Source organism: Trichoderma aggressivum (assembly GCF_033847375.1).
Source record: "Trichoderma aggressivum f. europaeum strain CBS 100526 chromosome Unknown scaffold_005, whole genome shotgun sequence".
NCBI lineage: Eukaryota > Fungi > Ascomycota > Sordariomycetes > Hypocreales > Hypocreaceae > Trichoderma > Trichoderma aggressivum.
The window spans coordinates 559737-578774 of NW_026946371.1; the positions used below are offsets into that span (position 1 = coordinate 559737).

General features: G+C 48.6%; 6 protein-coding genes across 6 annotated transcripts; 4 read left to right on the forward strand and 2 right to left on the reverse strand.

Annotated features, from left to right (window-relative positions):
• Nucleotides 1–84: 84 nt before the first annotated feature.
• On the forward strand, nt 85–2232 carry Triagg1_2080 (uncharacterized protein; the record flags this gene model as incomplete). The annotated part of the gene is made up of 2 exons (XM_062896222.1): nt 85–982; nt 1052–2232. The coding sequence occupies 2 exons, from the start codon at nt 85–87 to the stop codon at nt 2230–2232; spliced, it is 2079 nt and encodes a 692-aa protein (XP_062758936.1).
• A 2373-nt stretch (nt 2233–4605) lies between these two features.
• On the forward strand, nt 4606–5432 carry Triagg1_2081 (uncharacterized protein; the record flags this gene model as incomplete). Its single annotated transcript, XM_062896223.1, has 3 exons — nt 4606–4621; nt 4891–5138; nt 5238–5432. The coding sequence occupies 3 exons, from the start codon at nt 4606–4608 to the stop codon at nt 5430–5432; spliced, it is 459 nt and encodes a 152-aa protein (XP_062758937.1).
• A 1214-nt stretch (nt 5433–6646) lies between these two features.
• Nucleotides 6647–8092, forward strand: Triagg1_2082 (uncharacterized protein; the record flags this gene model as incomplete). Its single annotated transcript, XM_062896224.1, has 1 exon — nt 6647–8092. The coding sequence occupies one exon, from the start codon at nt 6647–6649 to the stop codon at nt 8090–8092; it is 1446 nt and encodes a 481-aa protein (XP_062758938.1).
• An 892-nt stretch (nt 8093–8984) lies between these two features.
• On the forward strand, nt 8985–10133 carry Triagg1_2083 (uncharacterized protein; the record flags this gene model as incomplete). Its single annotated transcript, XM_062896225.1, has 2 exons — nt 8985–9746; nt 9801–10133. The coding sequence occupies 2 exons, from the start codon at nt 8985–8987 to the stop codon at nt 10131–10133; spliced, it is 1095 nt and encodes a 364-aa protein (XP_062758939.1).
• Nucleotides 10134–10387: 254 nt separating this feature from the next.
• On the reverse strand, nt 10388–11156 carry Triagg1_2084 (uncharacterized protein; the record flags this gene model as incomplete). Its single annotated transcript, XM_062896226.1, has 2 exons — nt 10388–11026; nt 11091–11156. 2 exons carry the CDS (start codon nt 11154–11156, stop codon nt 10388–10390), a joined length of 705 nt encoding a protein of 234 aa, XP_062758940.1.
• Nucleotides 11157–12442: 1286 nt separating this feature from the next.
• Nucleotides 12443–16532, reverse strand: Triagg1_2085 (uncharacterized protein; the record flags this gene model as incomplete). The annotated part of the gene is made up of 4 exons (XM_062896227.1): nt 12443–14189; nt 14263–14872; nt 14942–15575; nt 15852–16532. The coding sequence occupies 4 exons, from the start codon at nt 16530–16532 to the stop codon at nt 12443–12445; spliced, it is 3672 nt and encodes a 1223-aa protein (XP_062758941.1).
• Between the last annotated feature and the right edge of the window lie 2506 nt (nt 16533–19038).

Genomic DNA, 19038 nt, shown 5'->3' on the forward strand with positions numbered 1-19038 from the left:
TCTCAGAACCGCCCATCGGCGCGGTCCTGAACAGCCGCGGCTCCAGAGCCGACCTCTAAAGCGTCAGACACAACCTCTGCGGGCATGTACTCACAAAGCCACCAGCAGGGACACAATGCCCGGCTGAATGGGGCGGGGCGGGGAATGCCCAATATGCTGTATAATTTCCAGCAGCATGCGCAACATCAGCACCCCTCCCAGCCCCAGCATCACCAAGGGCTACAGCACGACCATATCCTCCCCGGCGCCAATGGGCTGGGCCATCACTCATCCTTTGCTTCCGGTATCCTCTCAAGCTCGGCCACCTTCAACTCGGCCGGCCTCTCAAACGGGCACGCGACCAATGCCAGGGCAGGGCAGGCTCCGCAGAATGAAATGTGGCAAGAACAGCTGCGACTTCACAAGGAGGCCGAGAGGGCGCACGCTGCCATGACCGAACAGCAGCAGCCGCACTATTATGCCAGACTTAAAGCGTCAGAAAACAGAGGCATTGGTGGCCCTCCTCCCTCCAACGGTAAGACCCAGGCGGACAGCGAGAACGATCCGGCAGATATGAGAAGGCCGTTGAATGTGGAAAAGGGAACGACCCGCCAAGATTGGCACAATTTGGATATGAGCGGCCAGGGGCTGCGAAATCTAGCCTCGGAACTCTTCCGGTACCATTTCCTAAACGAACTCTACATCGCCTCCAACAAGCTCACTCGCCTCCCCAACGCGATTGGAGAGCTTCGCCAACTCCGACACCTCGATGCTTCTTTCAATCAAATCAGCGAACTCCCCCCGGAATTGGGCATGTGTACTTACCTGAAGCAGCTGCTCCTTTTCAATAACAACCTCCAAGAGCTGCCCTTTGAGCTGGGCTCTCTTCATCAGCTGGAAATGCTCGGCATTGAAGGCAATCCGTTAGAACCCAGCATAAAGCAGGAAATAATTGAAAAGGGCACAAAGAGCCTGATCAATGCTTTGATGGAAGGGGCTCCAAGTATGTCGCTACCAATGGTCACACGTCTCCCTTTTATTCATGCTCATTGCTAACCTCTTCCCTTGCTAGTCCCTCTCCCCCCTAGCCCGCGAAAAGAAATCATCATCCAGGAGGACGTGCCCGAAGCCCTAGAACGAATCAGGGTCTTTTCATGGAATATTCTCTGCGACAAATATGCAACAACGCAGACGTATGGTTACACGCCCACCGGGGCTTTGAGCTGGGAATATCGCAAGAACTGCATCCTGGAAGAGCTGCGGATACGAGATGCCGACTTCCTGGCTCTGCAAGAAGTCTCCACCGATGCCTTCAAAGAGGACCTCAGCCCTGAACTGGCACAGATGGACTACAAGGGTGTGCATTGGCCCAAGTCCAGGGCCAAGACAATGTCCGAAAAGGATGCCCAAACTGTCGATGGTTGCGCCGTGTTCTACAAGCAGAGCAAATTCATCCTGCTCGACAAGCAGTTGATTGAATTTGCCACAATTGCCATCAACCGACCCGACATGAAGAACCAGCATGACGTCTTTAACCGCGTGATGCCAAAGGACAACATTGCTGTCATTTGCTTCTTTGAGTCCCGGTTGACTGGTGCCCGCATCATCTTGGTCAACGCACATCTAACGTGGGATTCGGCACTGGCAGACGTCAAGCTGATCCAGACGGGTATTCTGATGGAGCATGTGACCAAGTTGGCAGAGAAGTACGCAAGGTGGCCTGCTGTCAAAGACAAGAAGATGATTATATTACCGAGATCCGAGGACAGTGACGAGCCGCCTCCACCCCCGCAAGCTGAGCCAGGCCCCAGCCAAGAATACCGATCCAACACCGACATTCCGCTCATAGTCTGTGGTGACTTTAACTCAACCAAGGATTCTTCGGTGTGGGAACTCATGTGCCTGGGTCGCGTGCCGCCAGACCATACGGAGCTGACCAGCTTCCACTATGGAAGCTTCACTCGCGACGGTATCGAACATCCTTTCAGCTTACGAGACTCCTATGCACCCATCCAGAACACACCGGATGAGCTGCCCTTTACCAACTACACGCCCGGGTTCGCAGACGTCATTGACTACATTTGGTATTCGGCAAACACCTTGGAAGTTGTCGAGCTGCTGGGCCCTCCCGACCCGACGTATATGAAGCGTATCCCAGCTTTCCCCAACTGGCACTTCCCAGCCGATCATATCCAGATCATGTCTGAATTTGTCATCAAGAGCCGAAAAGACAAGAAACAAGTGTCAGAATAATCTTCTCATTTTCCCTCTCCTCTTTTTTTTTCGTCCTCTTTTTGGTTGGCATGGGGGTGGTGCGTGGATAGAAGGATACAAAGGGTAGGACGAAACCGCTAGTGATTGAACGAATGGAAACCTCTTATGCCTCAAATCTGGATGTAGTTTTGGGTTTTGTAAATGGAGTCTACGGAATCATTTTCTTCACCTCTCTCTCTCTCTCTCTCTTCCCCTCGTTTTTCTTTTAATCTTGTTGTTTTCGTGCGGAGTGACAGCGTGGTCTCGGCCTAGCGGAGGGGGGAGGGGAGGTTGCGGCAAGAAGTAGGCGACTGTAACATTGTATGTGTAACAGGGGATTTTGGTGGAAGGGGGGGAACAGCGGCTCTGTATAGGACTGGTAGGAGTTGATGCGCTTTTTGCACTATTTCATTATTGGCTTGGCCAGTGTACTATGTGAAAACTTTCTGCTTTAGGTTACTTACTTATTGTTGAGTGAAAAAAAAATGAGAGTTTTGAGTTGTTAGTTTAGGATAAGATGTGTGAAGTGCGGGTGTTGCCGTTTGATCTGTGAGAATCCGATGTTGAGAGGCGTCAAACTGTCGGTGAAGGCTGACATCGATGCATATTGCCGTGAAATGAGTGAGTTGTCCATGACACGTTGTTTTTTTGGGTGTTTCACGTCACCTTGTGAAGATGGAGAGTTGCGTGAATGATGGGAATTTTGATGTTGGTTTCCGTTTTGTTGGTGAGGAGAGCTTCATTCACTGCTTGTGATGAGCCTTTGTTGGGAAAGAGATTGTTGCTTTGAAAAGTATAAAGACTGTTTGTTTCCTCTGACTTTGCTGTTCTTCAGTCATTCCTTTTCTTTCCTTTGTTTTTTACTACAGATGGAGTTATCGATGCTGCAGGTACAGAGATGCGGACTTTTATTGACCGACCCGCGAGTACAGTCGAGATATGTAAGTGCTCTGATACCCATTGAACTTGGTCGCGAACTGATTCAAGTAACATGACGGATTTAGTATTACAGAATTGATGGGTTGGGGTTGCGAACTCAAATCGAATTTATGTTGCCCCGATCGAGCAACTGACAGTCAAGGTCAGAGACTGGACAGACTTTTCAACTACCTAGTACATGAGAAATCGAGGGCTTTTATCCCCAGATACCGCGAAAATACGACAAGATTTATTCATGGGTATGTATGATTGCCACGATCCTTCTCCCCCATCTTTGTGCCTCTTGACATTCTCTTCCTCATTGCTTGACTATCAACGATGATGGCTGGAGAACAATTACTGACCTCCGCTTCGCATAGAATGCCCAGTAAGGCCAGCCGGCTCCCCTGGCCACATTCTTCTCTCGCACACAGCCGATGTCATGTTTGAGAAGAATGCATTTTAGCATCCAGTCGTACGAAGACCACAAGAGGAATCGAGAGGATGCCAGGCGCGGTTTCCCGTCCTTCTTTTTTGCTACTAGCCTTTGAACCAAGATTCAGAACTGGCGCTTCAGCCACGACAGATCTTGCTGTTCGAAGCAATCAACCCCCATCAGCATTGCGATGGTTGAACTATCGTCGAGCAATGAACATGTCGTGTGGAGTGATGTAAGCATTTGACTCGGAAGCATTATTTTGCAATGGAGTGCGATGCTGATTGTCCTCGATAGTGACAAATACGCTCCGACAACGCCCCCTCTCTACGACAGAAACAACGTTAAACTTTCAAATACACTGGATCGCGAAGGAGTGACACCGATTCTACAGATGGGCACAGATGGAGGAGTTATCAGGGCATGTAATCTCAACTTGATGAGCACATTGCAGGAAATTGTGCACAATCGTGGAGATGAGACCAAGGTAAGCCCGCGTTCTGAACGGAGGGGTAGATGAGGCTGACAGAAATCTGAAGCACACCGCGAACGATATGTCTTTTTAGTGCATAGACGCCGGCTGCTCAATTGATCGAGCTCCTCGTCGACTGCTCCCGTCACTGCCGATCTGAAGAGCACACCGACGAAGAGTGGATGGGAGTCAGACGAAAGAACCCAAGGTGACGACACCGTAATAGAATACGACTTCCATGGAACGGTTGTAACAACAGGGACATGACACGGACGATTTATAATCGTTGGTGCCGCGCACTAACATTTCACCTCTTTGACTCGAGCATGAGCCGTCAGAGAAACAAAAGGACGGATACTTGACAGCCATGGCCGACAATTTCTTGGCGAGTTTTTTATTCGATTCTTGAGCGAATGATCATCACACACGGCCTCGAAGACGAAGCAGAGCTGGACTTCTAACCCCCCTTTGCGGATCCGTGCTCAATATTCCGCCATGGCCGCAACAGATGCCATCACAAGCGGTCAGATATAATGAGTGAACAACAATGGGCTTCATATTTGGTATGTACTGCTTCGAGTTCTGTTACCTTTTGACAAGACGACAATGAACCTCTTTCACATACGGCTTGGATGATTGCTCATCAGGTCTTTCTGTCCGAGACCTCTTTGCTAACTTTTACTTCTGGAGCGAGATTTCTTCAACCAGCAATGCAATGATGTTGATGGATATAATTGGCGAAGACGCCATCTCCTTACATTACAACGGAAAACCAGACCAGATTATACTTCTCTGGCATATCCAACTGTGAATAAGAACAAATCATAATAAGCTGTTCGCTCCTTGCCCGATTTCACTCAACAAAACCTCATAAAGCCGACGGACCTTGTCCGCCTCTACGTCGACAACTACAATCAGATCAAACCCCTGATCGACAGCATTGTGACTATGCTCCCCGTCCCCGTGTTTTTGCCCATTACGCGGAACATGATTTCGGGCCGACTCAACGAGGAGAACGATCAGCTCGACGTTGCAGCCACTGTGCTTGCGCATGCCATTCAAGTTCTCCTCTTCGCCCCAGTTCGTCGATTACCTTTGTTTCATGTGCAACTCCAACTACCCTTCAGGAGATGCACACGACAACAGTTGGACACTGCTGGGGTTCTTAGGTACATGTAGTTTACCTCCACAAGGGGCAGCTTCAACACAATCGACAAGGAGGTCACAGTTACACCCAAATTCGCAGGCTACGAGAACTACGAGAGTACCGGTTCGAAGAGCAGCAAGAGCGTCTGCTACGACGAGGCTGGCCGTATTAGAGACTCAGCCCGAGACTACATTTGTTACGTGACTCCACCTCACCTACTAAGCTAGTTCTCCTCCTCGCTCTCCTGCCTAGTCTTTCTTCTTCATCCTCATCACAATCCAGATTTCAGTCACCCATCTTGCTTTTTTGCATCTTGAGCTCAGTGCCTTTGGTCCTCTTGTGTGGTTTTCTCTCTCTTTGTTTGCTTGTTTCTTCGTGATTCACTACGTGATCCCTCACAAAGTCAAGGCAGGAGAGGTAATTGGAATCATCCCAACTGCATACCCAGCCTGAGGAGCTGGATGAACTAGCCGGACCGTGAGGAGTGTTCACATTGAGTTGGAAGAGGCGGAAATGCGATTCTTTTTTTTTGAAGGTATTGGCACGATTGACGGCGGGGTGCGAGTTTTACCAATGAGACGAAGCTGAAGGGCGGATATTCGACATCAACCAGATGGACGTGGAGATTTTACCCATCGGTGAGGACGTATGTCTTTCATGAGAGAAAGCGACGACGACGACGGTAGCAGTCGTGATATGGATGCTGGGCAGTGGGTGGGCTGGAGTGTGGTATCAGAAACAAGGTGCACATACGATCTGTAATTTACAATATGCAATGTTGATGACCATGTTTTCATATTGACATTTCTCTTGCTCATGGTTCTCATAACCACCTGATCTCTACATCTGTCGACTGTCGGCTCTACTAACGGACGGCGTGATACTGACCATAGGCTATGACGATTCAGCTCTCTAGACCTTCCTCGAGGCGGCTGTTCGACTCCTTCATATCAGGGATACGGCCTTTGGTATGCTCAAGTTCTCCTCGTCATCTGTTCGTTTCACTGCTTCAGCACTTGGACATTAGGTACCTAATGCTAGAGATGCCGTTACCTGAAGGGCCCAGAGCAATGCTGAGCCAGCTCTTGGGAGCCTAGAGATGCGTGTTTGCAGCTGTTCTAGTGAACTCTTCTCTGTTCAACTGGCACTGCTGGACAGCTGCCCACAAACACGCGCGTCTACGCGTCTCGGCACTAGGATTGTTCCGCTGATAACCACAGATTCACGCGAGGTCAGCGGTGTTTATCTTTGCTATTCTTCCCACAGTGTTTGTTTTCCTTCTCCATCCAGCATTTGTCTCTCTCGTGCAATACTTAGGTATTCAGCATTTACCGCAGAGAATCCTACAATCCCTATCATTTCCACATCTTCTTCTTCATTCTTGACAATCTCGCCTCTTTATTCTAGCCCATCCAACGAACCCTGCTTTCTTGTCGTCCTGATGGGATCATCTTCGCAGAAGCCACCCCCAGAGCTCGAGTATGGAGGCAACACATTTACCCAGCTCTCTAGCCGGCAACACTCTATTATCCATAATGAACTGTTGAAGGAATGCCATTCACTTCAAGTTCTCCGGGAGGAGCTTCATGTCCTAGAGAATGAAGGACGACCCGTCGGCATTCCGAGCAAGCCAAAACTCAAGCTGAAAACGTTTGCAGCAGCTCCCAACAGACAATCTTCGACTGGAGCACGAAAAGCTATTGCCATCAGCTGTGAATGGGGGGAGGCTGAGAATCATCGAAGCGGATTGCTGGCTATTTGTGCCATCGATGTTCTTACTGGCGAGACATTGATGGAATCTCTGGTTGCGCCAGACACAACACCACCCATGGAGGATTGGCGTACTAAGCATCATGGCATCTCCCAAAAAAAGATTGATGCCGCAGTGAAGGACAAACAGTGCTTTCAGTGTTGGACACAAGCACGAGAGAAGCTTTTTGAGCATCTTGATCGGAAGACCATCCTTGTCGGATATGATACTAGCGTGGACTTGAAGCTGCTGCGCTTGTTTCATACAACAATTGTCGACTCGAAAATACTGGCAATGTCCGCCATCTTCGGCCAAGAAGGGGGAAAGAAGCAAGCCCCGGAATGCCTATTGTTTAGGATTTGCAGCGATTTCCTTGGTATGCCTGTCGAACAGAATGCTTTTTACGAGGGCGGCACCGACAAAGTCTTTGAGAAGGCACTGATATCGAGAGAGATCGCGTTACAATGTATCCAACGGCCTAACACCTTTACAAAATGGGCGACTCAATTGAAACCCAGGTTTGAAAAAGCTCCTAGAGTCAAGAATGCAAGCCCAAAAAAGAAGGCGGTTCAAAACAAGAATGAGGCGAAACCAGCAAAAACACCAACCAAGGCAAAAAAGACTGTCGCTTCGGATGCCCGCCCCGATGTTGAGACGACTTCTGGTCCTGGCTCGGACAAGAATCAAGCTGCGGGCACATATAGTCAGGGATATGAGGCCGGGTACTTGGCCGCATACCAGGCCGCCTACCAAGCTGCCTTTCAGAGCGGCTTTCAAACAGGCTACGAGAAGTGCCTCGAAAATGTAAATTCCCAAGAAAATCAAGCAATGGCCGACAAGGTGCACCAATCTCACAATGCATACGAACACACTCGTCAGGAATCGACCCAGCATACAGACGGGGAAGACATTTTTGACGACCACAGCGGGGTGCTGAGCCATGATGAGAGTTACGATAATGATTGGGCACCGGCATGGGAATCTGGAGGCCTTCTTGCTCGACTAATGGAGGATGAAAAGATTAGGGCCATGTCGGAGATGGCAAATGGATTCAAAACCATGACAGTGGCGGATGGAAACGAAGAAGCAGGCCAGACATGCACACAGGATGAGGCGAAAAAGAGAAGACGAGCCTGAGACCGCTCGTGCACGAGGTTAGACGAATGCTTATAATTGCTGAATACATGTATGATTCCCGGGCATCGATTACCTCAACAGCAGAGTGAGGATGCGCATTCGAGGGGGAATAGTATGGACTTGTAGTTGGCCGCATATTTCTGGTGGATTGTGGGACATGATAATGTTCCATGCCTAATCTCTTCACGCTTTAGCTTTTTTCATTGTCTTTTGATTGTGTTTAGTGGTATTGGCAGAGTTGCGATAGGCATGTAGCATTTCGATGGATGGCATTTGCTGCGATGGCTTTTGAGATGGTTCTCATGTTACATGTATGTAGTACTAAGGACAGTAGTTTATAATCCATGACTAGGTACCAAGGGAGAGATGAATGGAAATAAATCGACACTGGTCCCCATACGGTGTATAGTAGTGACAGTGATGCATCTCTCAAACAGAATATTGAATCAGACACATTTTGCCATCCATACGTCGATGATGCTTCTGTTTGGCGAGAGGGTCCCAGATGGAGTGTCCCATAAGACCAAGTGGCTGCACAGGAACTCTCCCTGCATGTACATACCAGGCACGATGGCTGTTTGCGCTGCTTCCTTTACTTTGCCAGTTGTTCTTGATCGGGCAGACAGATTGGAGTGTTTGCAGAGTCAATTCCAGAGCAAGAACTACCTCTGCCTTGCGCCTGAGCAAACGCGAGTTGAGGGTGTTGAGCAGCTTATAAACGCCGGACGCCAAACGCCAGCCGTTGAGCCTCAACCACGATCAAACACACACACATCGCACATTCGCTACCGCTCCCTGTGATTCTCGCGCGAACACAGCCAGCATCGATAACGAGTATTACTATTATGGAACTTGCGCCTGTCGTTTACGAAAGCAACCCTAAAGACAAGCGATGCCGCCTCTGCCCAACAAACCCGAGCCCTTGCCGACGCCTCCTGGCTCTCCGTTGCCATGGAACAGCAAACACGAGCCCTCCCTCCAGTGCATGCCGCCAGAGATTGTAATGAAAATCATGGGGTTTGCGTACTCGAGGCTCGAGCTGATCAACCTCGCGCTGAGTTCGTCGTACTTTTCCGCGGTACTGAAGATGCACGAGGTTCCGATCCTCAAGGAGATGGCGCGCAATTTACTTGGTCCTTCCAACTTGGACATCTGCCTCTTGACCATGGGGGTGCTCAAGGTCATGGAGAGCGGAGAGGATGTCTGGCAGTGTTTGTATGCTCTCTCACAGCGCCCAACGGTGGACACGATACGCGATGTCAAGACGCTCCGTGACATGGTGGACTTGACGGCGTACATCAACACCATGGTGACGATATACACGTATCCACGGCAGCCAGATCCCTTTTGGAGACACGCCTTGCGCAAGTACGCCAACCGATGGCCCGACGGCTGCGTCCCTGACGGCGAGGTCTCCATCGACCCGTCGACAAGAGAAGAGCTGCGACAGGTGGCTACGCGCCTCTGGAACGTGCGAGACGCTGCTCTAGGATATCACCACAGCTCGGCCCCCAGAATAAAGCACTCCAAGGAGTTCATGGCGCTGTACCAGCGAGAAATGTTTAGCGCGGAGCTGAAGCTGCGGTGCGACCTGGTGTCGGAGCGAGGACTCGGCATCCCCGAGTGGATGAACGAAGAGACGCCCGGAGACGGAGTACAGAGCTTCCTCGAGCTGCTCTAGTGCTGCAGCGTGCACGCGATGGCACAGTGTTGGAACCGCGACGACGGCGAGGTGTGGACGGAGATGAATCAGTCGACTTGGAGCGAGGGCCGAGCTCTGGGCATTCGGTTTTACATTACCATCGCGACATACATGCCATACCATACTCGACGGGAAGACATTCATAGACTCTGTGTTGCGATACAGAGTCAGATAACGCCTTACCGGTATCCAGAGCTATGCAGCGAGGACCCCATTGAATGGTTCTTTGGGTTTCGGGAGGCTGCGTGGGAAGGCTTGTGGGAGCACGCTTACGAATATTGCCGGCAACTTGACAGTGGGCTCGTGGATGACATTGGCGGAGGAACGGATTACTTTTGAGACGGTCGTTTTGGTTCTTTGGAGCATTTGGAATAGCGATAAAGCGATACTTTTGCAGATTGGCTGCTGAAGCAGTGTATAATGATGGATGATTTATGATATTCTTGATCATGATGCGCTAATGCTGTGGCATATCTCTGAGGCCATGATGTTTGACGTTTGCTGTCGTCCCTTTGCCTTTAAGTAAACCGTATGAAGATGAAGATGAAGTAAAAATAGATGAAATGCAATGGATGCAACGCATATCCGCGATACTAGGATCTTTGTCCTTGCTTGGTATCAATCTTGGCTCTTGGCCTTGGCAATCTGCCGCCGTGTGTCTGGATGGAACTCTTGCCGCTGATGCTCTTGTCATCAAAGCTGACATGCTTGCCGGCTGTAGGAGGCTTGTCAATTGAGATTCTCCTGGGGATGCGGCTGATGTAACCGCTTTTACTCGTAGGAGAAGCAATCTTTGGAAGAGCAGCTGGAGTTGCATTCTCAGCATCAGCAGTGCTCTTTTTATTCTCCCCCGAAGCACTGTTCTTTGCAACAGAGATCGTAGCAGCAGCAGCAGCAGCAGCAGTGATGTTTCCGACTCCGACGCTCTTCATCCTCACGCCCGCCCTGCCTTTGGCCTCCCGGACGACGCCGATGCGACACCCGGTTCTACGGCGGCAGGTCGACTGGCAGACGAACTTGAGGCCCGGGCGCCAGGGCACGACGACGATGGAGCCGCGGTATTCGGAGCCGATGGAGCCGACGAGGCGGTCGGTGGCGGACTCGTAGAAGGAGACTGCGGTGGGGGAGGAGGCGTCGATTTGGATGGCGAGGGCGAGGGTGTCGGGGGGAGGGTTTGTGGGTTGGTTGGGGGGGTAGATGGACCATTCTGGGGGGAGGCATTTCTTGCGAGTCTGGGGGAGTGATTGTTAGTGTTTGTTATAGGGAGAGAGGGAGGATTGAATGGGGGGGATGGACTTCTTTTTGGCATTTGAGGAGGAGGTTTTCTGTGGATGTTGATGTTGCTGGTTTGGGGGGTGGCATTGTGAGGGTTTGTCGGTGGGGGGGATTTTGGGGATGAAGATGGGTGTTGTGTGGTGTTGATGATGATGATGGATGGAGAGAGCGTTGTGTTGTGTTGGTGTTGGTGTTGGTGTTGGTGTTGGTGTTGGTGTTGGGAGTAGAAGATGGCGAGTTGGGTATCGATTATACATGTGCCCAACTATGGTTTGGTATCTTGATGTGCAGTAATTAATTGAGCGTCATGCTATGAATGAGTAGGTCCATGTATATTGGCTGTGCATGATAGCTGAGCGCATATGTATGATGCGTTGTCAGTAATGCGGGCATCGAGTGTGTGTAAGTAGCTGCATGTGATTGACTTATCGTCGTTGTGCATGTCCCCATTTCTGCATGCCCAGATTGCTCATTACAAGCCTAGATACATGTAGGTGTTCGATGGTCAGGTTTTGCCGACATGTGAAAATGGCAATTCTATATTGCTTGCCTTCTGAGGGGAATCCAAGTGGCACGTTGTGAGTGGCCCGATTGGGATGCGTGGCTATCGTATGCAGCCATTTCATTGGCTGCGTATATTTGCATTTTCTTAAGTCGAGGCTAGAGGCAAAGCTACAATAATTGACAATGCTGGTAACTGAACATTGGATAAAGGGAGTTTGCTGAAGCTGTTCGATACCATTTGTCAAGTGGGATCGTATCATGAATTTCCATCAAACTTGGTTGCTGTACACTATTACTGCGCAAGCGGCGAAACTAACGGTTGCGTCAGACTTCATCACATCGACGTTCGACTAGGATGTTGCTAATGACGCAAACGCGATGGAGATTCATGAACTGTAGAGGAGACCATTCGCCCTTGAGCCATGCTGCAGAGTTTAAACTAAATGATCGAGTAACCATCTTTATTGTATAGATTGCCGTTTAACAGGTAGGAAGTACAAGCCAGCAGCTCAAGTCTACTACCCAGCATCCCGTGTACTAGATTTGAACCTATATGAGTAGTCATGATATCGGAAACCAGAGGATTACAGCCATAGCAAGGGATACTAGACAAATGTAGCGATAGTAGCAGATATTAGAAACGCATAGCGATAATAGCAGATGCCAGAATAAAGTATCGATAGTAACAGATGCTAGAATCAAGTATCGATAGTAACAGAAAGGAGTGACAGCGGTAGGCGCTCAAAGAGGTGGATATCTACTACCTACTAGCTAGACAAATAAGTGAACAAAACGCTTCTCTTCGCGTGCTGTTCCGGCACTTTGAGATTCAGGCAATCGCTGGAGTGCCAGCTTAGTAGTGGTTCTCTTCAACTATCGTGATGCTTTATCTTTGAGTAATCCAGCAAATACTTCCCATAATAGCCGTTACTCTCCTCAGGCTCGATATCCTCCCACAAGCCAATGTTATGAAGGGTTTCTTTACTGACCCCCACTTGGCCGAGGTACGTGATCGTATCCTTCCATCTCTGGACGTCTTCTTCATCTTGAAAATATCGATTCATACTTGGGTATCTGCTCCGACGGAGGGCTCGGATGGCACCCTCCGCCCCAACGCGATCAATCATGACCTTGAGGATTTCCTTTCGCCCCCAGAACGCTGCAGCAGCCAGTGCACTTCCGTGATCTCCTCGTTCAAGCACGGCTGTGGGATCTGCACCAGCATCAAGCAGCATGTGCCGTATCTGTTTTCGCTCTTCTCTTCTCTCTGACTCCCTAAACTGCGATGTCATTGATGCCTCAAGCGCGCTGCCATATTCTCCACATTTCAGGGGTAAATTTGGATCTGCGCCATGATCGAGTAGCAGCCGGACAATTGCCGTGTTCATTTCTTTTACTGCTGCGACAAGGGAACTTCCGTAGTCGCCGCTGTGCAAGGCGGCATTCGCATTGGCTCCAGCGTTGAGCAGGATTTGGACCGATTCGACTTTTCCGCAATACGCCGCTTCAATCAAGACGTTGCCACAGTGGTGCCCGCCGTCGTTCTCCCTCTCCACGTTTACGATGCCTTGATCCAGCATCCATTGCAGCGTTGCGGGGCGATACCAGGTGGCCGCCTGTGCAGCAGTTTCCCCCCGTCTGCGATCTGGAAGGTTAACATCTACCTTTGCCTCCATTATCAAGAACGTCACAATGTCGAAATTTTCTTTGGCGAGTGCGGAATTCAACGCGCGAACGCACTTCTCCGTAGCGTGTGGATGCACGTCAATCAAGCCGAACAAATGTTTGACCATTGGCAAGCAGTTGCTCCCACCCGCGAGCGAAAGTGGGGTATCGCCGTAGGCATTTTCTTCAATGGCCATCTCCATGGTAATTTTGCTGTGCAGCCACCAGTCGCGCAAGGTGTACCATAATCCATATCGACACACGGCAAACAAAGCCAAGTCGAAATCTCCCAGGTCAAAGATGCTCTCGGCCCATTTTCGATAGTTGGCGCTGCTTTCACCTGGTGAGCCGAGGAAGCACTCCAGGGCCCCTACAAGATGCGGGTCGGCCTTTGCTTCATGTTCTCCCATCGTTCCTAGCCATTGGTCGTATCGCCCAACGTGCTCGCCCCAATGTTCTGTAACGTAATGTGCGAAAGTGCCACCTTCTATCCTTTCCGGCTGAAAGTTTCCGAGGACGCCGAGGCACACTTTTGACGCAAACACATCGCACTTCCAATCCGTGTAGCCTTTTGATTCAAAATATTCCGCCACAGAGGCATGTGGCAGCATCCAAACATCCCTTTCTTCATCAATAGTCAGGAGATCTTGACAAAGTGATAGAATTTGTTGCTTCGTCTGTTCTTTCTTTTGTATCACTGTGGATCCTTTGACGGCATACCGAATGGCTTCTAAAAAGACTTTCGACGAGAGTGGCTCAAAAGAACACAGCACCCACATAATGGCACGCTCAGCCAGGTCGACGTCAAAGTCATCATGCCCTCTCATATTATCCCAAAGCTGATCATACGCTTCTGTTAAATTGCGAGGCAATTTACGGGCCCAATTATGGACAGCATCATCCGTGATATGGTTTTCAAGGCTTCTCACTTGTAAGTAAACCCATCGGAACCTGTAGCCACGCGTGTCAGATCTCATCTCGACCCCCCATGCAGGCGATAAAATCGCTCTGAAAGAAAACTCACATTCCGCAGCTCCGCGTTGCAAAAACATGTTTGATTTCGTCTTGGGCTTCTTGACTTCGCTCCGTAAACGATTCGGTTAAGTAAAGCTTCTGTTCGAGAAATCTCTCAATATCTCCTTGCTGATTGCTAGCATCCAGAGTAATAATATGCTTATCTCGGAATGCCTTTAAATACTTTCGGTCAGGTCGGGTAGAAATAAAAATCTTGACAGGTCTTTTGGACTCTTCCATCATTTTGATAAGAATAGTACACAAATTATGAGTGGTGATGTCAGATTCGTCCAAAGCATCCAGAATAATCGTCGTCTTTGAGTATAAATTCAAGGATTCCAGAATCAAGGTTTCGCAGTCCTTGTGACCTAATTCTCTCCCCTCTCTCCTCGCAGCCTTACATTTCTGTGCGAGGCTACTTTGGATGAAACCAGGCTCGCCAAAAGCCTTGCCAGCTAGCTGACGAACAAAGCTTCTTAAGACAACGATCGGGTCTTGCATCGAAGGGCCTGATCGATTACAGTAGAAATAGGCAAACCCTTCGTCATGTTCCGACGTATCAAGTGTTTGCTTGACGTAGTCAACCACCCTGGATGTTAGATACGTTTTGCCGGTGCCAACTAAACGGTCCATGTCAGATAAAGCCACCTCATCAAGATCAAAGAAATGGCTTTCAAGAGAGAACTTACCAGTTCCTTTAAGGCATAATACAGCCGAAGAAGAAGATATCTCTTGCCAAGCACGGAAATCTCCGTTGACCAATATCCAATCCCCAGTGTGCTCTATCCTTGCGTCTGTGACAGCAGCATGACTTTTCCCGAACATCTCTGAGCTAATGAAGTGCATCAATGCATCAAAATCTTTTTCTTCCCACTTTTCTAGAAGAGTCGCAACCCTTTCATCCATCCGAAGAAGGGGCGATGATAGCTGATGTAATTGTCGTTTCAATTCTTCCAAGTCGTCGTTTGCCTGCTTGGACGAAATGGCAGACCGCGAGGCCTCACAGGCTTGAACCTCTATAATAAGCTGCTGTTCTTTCTTGTATAGGTCGTTCAATTTTCCAGCAGCACCCTCTGGCCTCAAGACTGCTTTTAAAGTCTGTCTGGCCACTCCGCTACCGAATAAGGTGTCGGAAGATGCTAATAACTCCAGAGCTGTCTTGTATACGTCCAAGAGTGCATCGTATAAATTCTGAATAGCGTTTTCATCTGCAGCCGCCGCATTATATATAGCCTCGTAGATTTGCCCTCTTCGTACAATGCGTGCAAACCACTGTACGCTTCCCAGAAGAGCGGCCTTTTGCTCGATTTGTTTGACCGCGATCTATTAATGATTAGTTTCTTTTCTGGGTGTTCGCGGCTAGTAGATGTAGTAGATGTAGTAGATGTAATAGATGTAGTAGATGTAGTAGATGTAATAGATGTAGTAGATGTAGTAGATGTAGTAGATGTAGTAGATGTAGTAGATGTAGTAGATGTAGTAGATGTAGTAGATGTAGTAGATGTAGTAGATGTAGTAGTGCTTGTCTATTTCATGCGTCTCTTCTATTTACGTTTCTACCTTTCGAGCGAATGAGAGCAAAAGAGAATGTATACTTACTTTTAGGACCGCCTTTGCAACAGCCCATGGCGCGCTGGCCTGTGGAGGGGTGAAAGTGATGGCAGCGTCACCAACCATGGTAATAAAGGCAACAGCATCAGCAACGTATTCTCGAACGATGATTTTCTGATTGCCAATCTCGATTTTCAACGGTTCGTCATTTTGTTCAGACAGCTTATTGCCTTCCACGAGCTTGATGAGTTCTTTGATTTGGTCTTGCGCAAGACCTGTGGAGGAGTCTAGTCCATGCTTTTTGATCCATTTCTGAGTCTCGTCATCAGCCTCACTAAAGGCTCGAGCCCAGAGGTCTGAAAACGGAGTCGGTGGCTCTGGGACTTCGACTTCGATAGAGTTTGAAGAAAAAGAGGGTGACAAAGGGCGTGGACAGAGCGGTGGTGGTTGGGATTCTGTCGTCGGCAAAGGCGGGGTTAGATGAACTTCAGCCAGTTGAGACTCTCCGAGAGGTGTAGATGGCCTTTGTCGTAAAGAAGGCTTTGATGTATGAGAAAGCAGAGAGGCTCTAAATCGCTCTAGATGCGCGTCTGAATGAGACGATATACTGAGTCTCGCAGATGTAGCAATTCCACGCTCGCCCGATGCTCCAGATGAAGACCTGGACCTCCTAAACCAATTTCCCGGCTTTAACAAATCACTCTTTCTGCCCTTCCAATCTATGCCCATGTTGTAAATTATCAGGCGGGCCTTTGAAGTAGAACGCCAGTAGTGACTGAAGGTAGCTCAAATGCGTATTGCAACGTCGCTTGGAACTCTGAATCACGCGTCGTGTCCGTGTATGCAAAAATTGAGAAACCCAAGCTCCGTAGACTGCAATGTATTCTGAGGTGTCGGTGAAATCACGCGGAGCATGTATTCCGGATTGGCACAAAATAAGCCTCATCGCCCAAAGGTTCTCCAATGGTAGTCTGCGATTTAAACGAGCTGGAAACAGTGAGACAAACAATGCAATCTCCGCTGCATCAGCTACGTGGCAATCAATGAGTAGTCCAATGTAGCTTCGCCCGCAGCTCATTCGCCAGAATCGGAAGTGGTATCACAGCCTCGTCTCTTGGCGTTTGGGGGAAAATACTTGCCTTATTCATCTCGAATTCTCCAGCATCCCTTCAGCTCTCCTTTCTCTCTCATTTTCGTATCATGTTAAAAGTGTATCTACAGTTAGAGTTGCTCCCGACATTCATCGCAGCCCATCGAGTTAGTAGCACTATTTTATACATCTGGTTCTACTGCAACCCTATAGGCGGGTATCGCGCTCGTTAATATTTATACACGCGTAAACCTCTCTCCTTCATATCAGTTTGGCCCACAGTATCATCAGACACGATAGCGAGCGATATTAAACAAGAATTGGGTATGAAGGACAAAACCATACCAGCACTTAATTTGGCTCGTACACTCCTGCGGATGCGTTCTTCTAGAATGCAGAGTAAGTGAACATCGAAAGATATATTCCTTCTTTACAATAAATTCGAATATCGATTGAATAAGACATATAAGGATTCCCTGGCATATTCATTTCTTTTTCTCAGAGGCTTGCTTTCGAACCCACCGATGGGAAATCTTCAGGAAAATTCTCGGTACTCATTGCTTTTGGAAAAACGTTACTTGAAATCGCGTTTGGCCGGCCCGTCAAGGTGACAGGTCCACTCTGGGGGGAGGGCATTCAACTACTTGCGACAGTTCAAGACGAAGAGCGTCAAGATGTGATGCTCCGGGGCAAAAAGAAATACGGCAGATTTGGCGTGGGTAACTTCAATGGAAACACACATGCATTCATTAGCTAACCTTTGTACAGCAAAAAATCTTCAGCAGAATGGCTTTCCCACTTGGCCCAAGAATTTAACGACAACCACATTCGAAATAATCCAGTCAACCTTTTCTCCATCATCTTTATCTGTATCTACTGTTAACTCCTCAGGAGAGAAGATTTACAACAATGAAATATCGGCCTCTGCTTGTAGGGTGACGTCTGGTAATTATTCTGTGGGTGTACCATCTTGCATGGCCTCATATTCGTTGTGAGCTTTGCTATTGATAGGTACTGTCTTGGCGATACCGGATCTTTTTGACTTTGAATGCCACGAGAAATTCTGTGGAGTCTTCCCATTTATCACCTTTCCCTCCCTGTTGGGTGATACTACCCTTAATTCCTAATGTATTGGGCTTCTAGGAGGATATAGACTACCTTGCAGTGTTATTTTCATGTCTCGGTTACTGCTACTCTGGAGAGAGCCCCTTGACTGATTTGCAGCCCAGTTATCATATACACAGGCGCTTTAAACTGGCATCCTTGCATAAAATTCCTGGCCTCAGGGTGGTCCATACTTTTTGCGATATAGTCTGTTGTGGGGTCGAATGTCATTGTACCGAGTGTTTTGCAGGACGGAATGTCGGTTTTCTCTTTCGTATAGTGTATGCCTGCGCCTATACCGACTCCTACAAGCCCCATTACCCCAGCAAAGATGCTGAGTTCGCCTGAGAGTAGTTTACTGCGGGATGTCTGGAAGCCGCCCTTGGTATCAATTTTGTTCAGGTATTCTGGCGGTATGGCGATAATACCTTCGCGATTAAGCGGTACAAATTCGGTGAGGTCATCCAAGAGATGGCCGAGCTTTATTGGTCCATCAGGAGGTGGCGCTGTGGTCCAGTTTGGGGCCAGGATGTATGTCTTTACCATGTTGAATGATATCAACTGTTAGACGCAAGAGAGATCAAGATTGCAGTGCAGTGTGAACAAATACAGTGAAGACATATGCCTCATATCCCCTACTTATCATCACACTGAATGTATAACTGATTGGGGAATTATTTGATCTGCATTTCGATTGGACCTGGTAAATCTAGCATCTACTAATCAAGGCGATGATCTTAAATCTGACCTTTCACGGCTCGAGGTTTAGGCACGTATATAGATATGTATATCCAAATGTCGTGAGAGGAGTGTTTTCGATGCAGCCTGTATGCAAGTCTCCGTTCGTGAACCGAAGTCCATCAAAAAGATTCACATAACAGATGAATCTAATCATGGTACCTCGACACACCGACATGATAAGAGGTTTCGTGTCAACTACTTATAATAATAGAGGTAACAGGGGATCTATGGATTCTACATATGTGTTATTAGATATCGAAACTACCTACATATGTAGACCTCCGTCTTAATACAGAAATT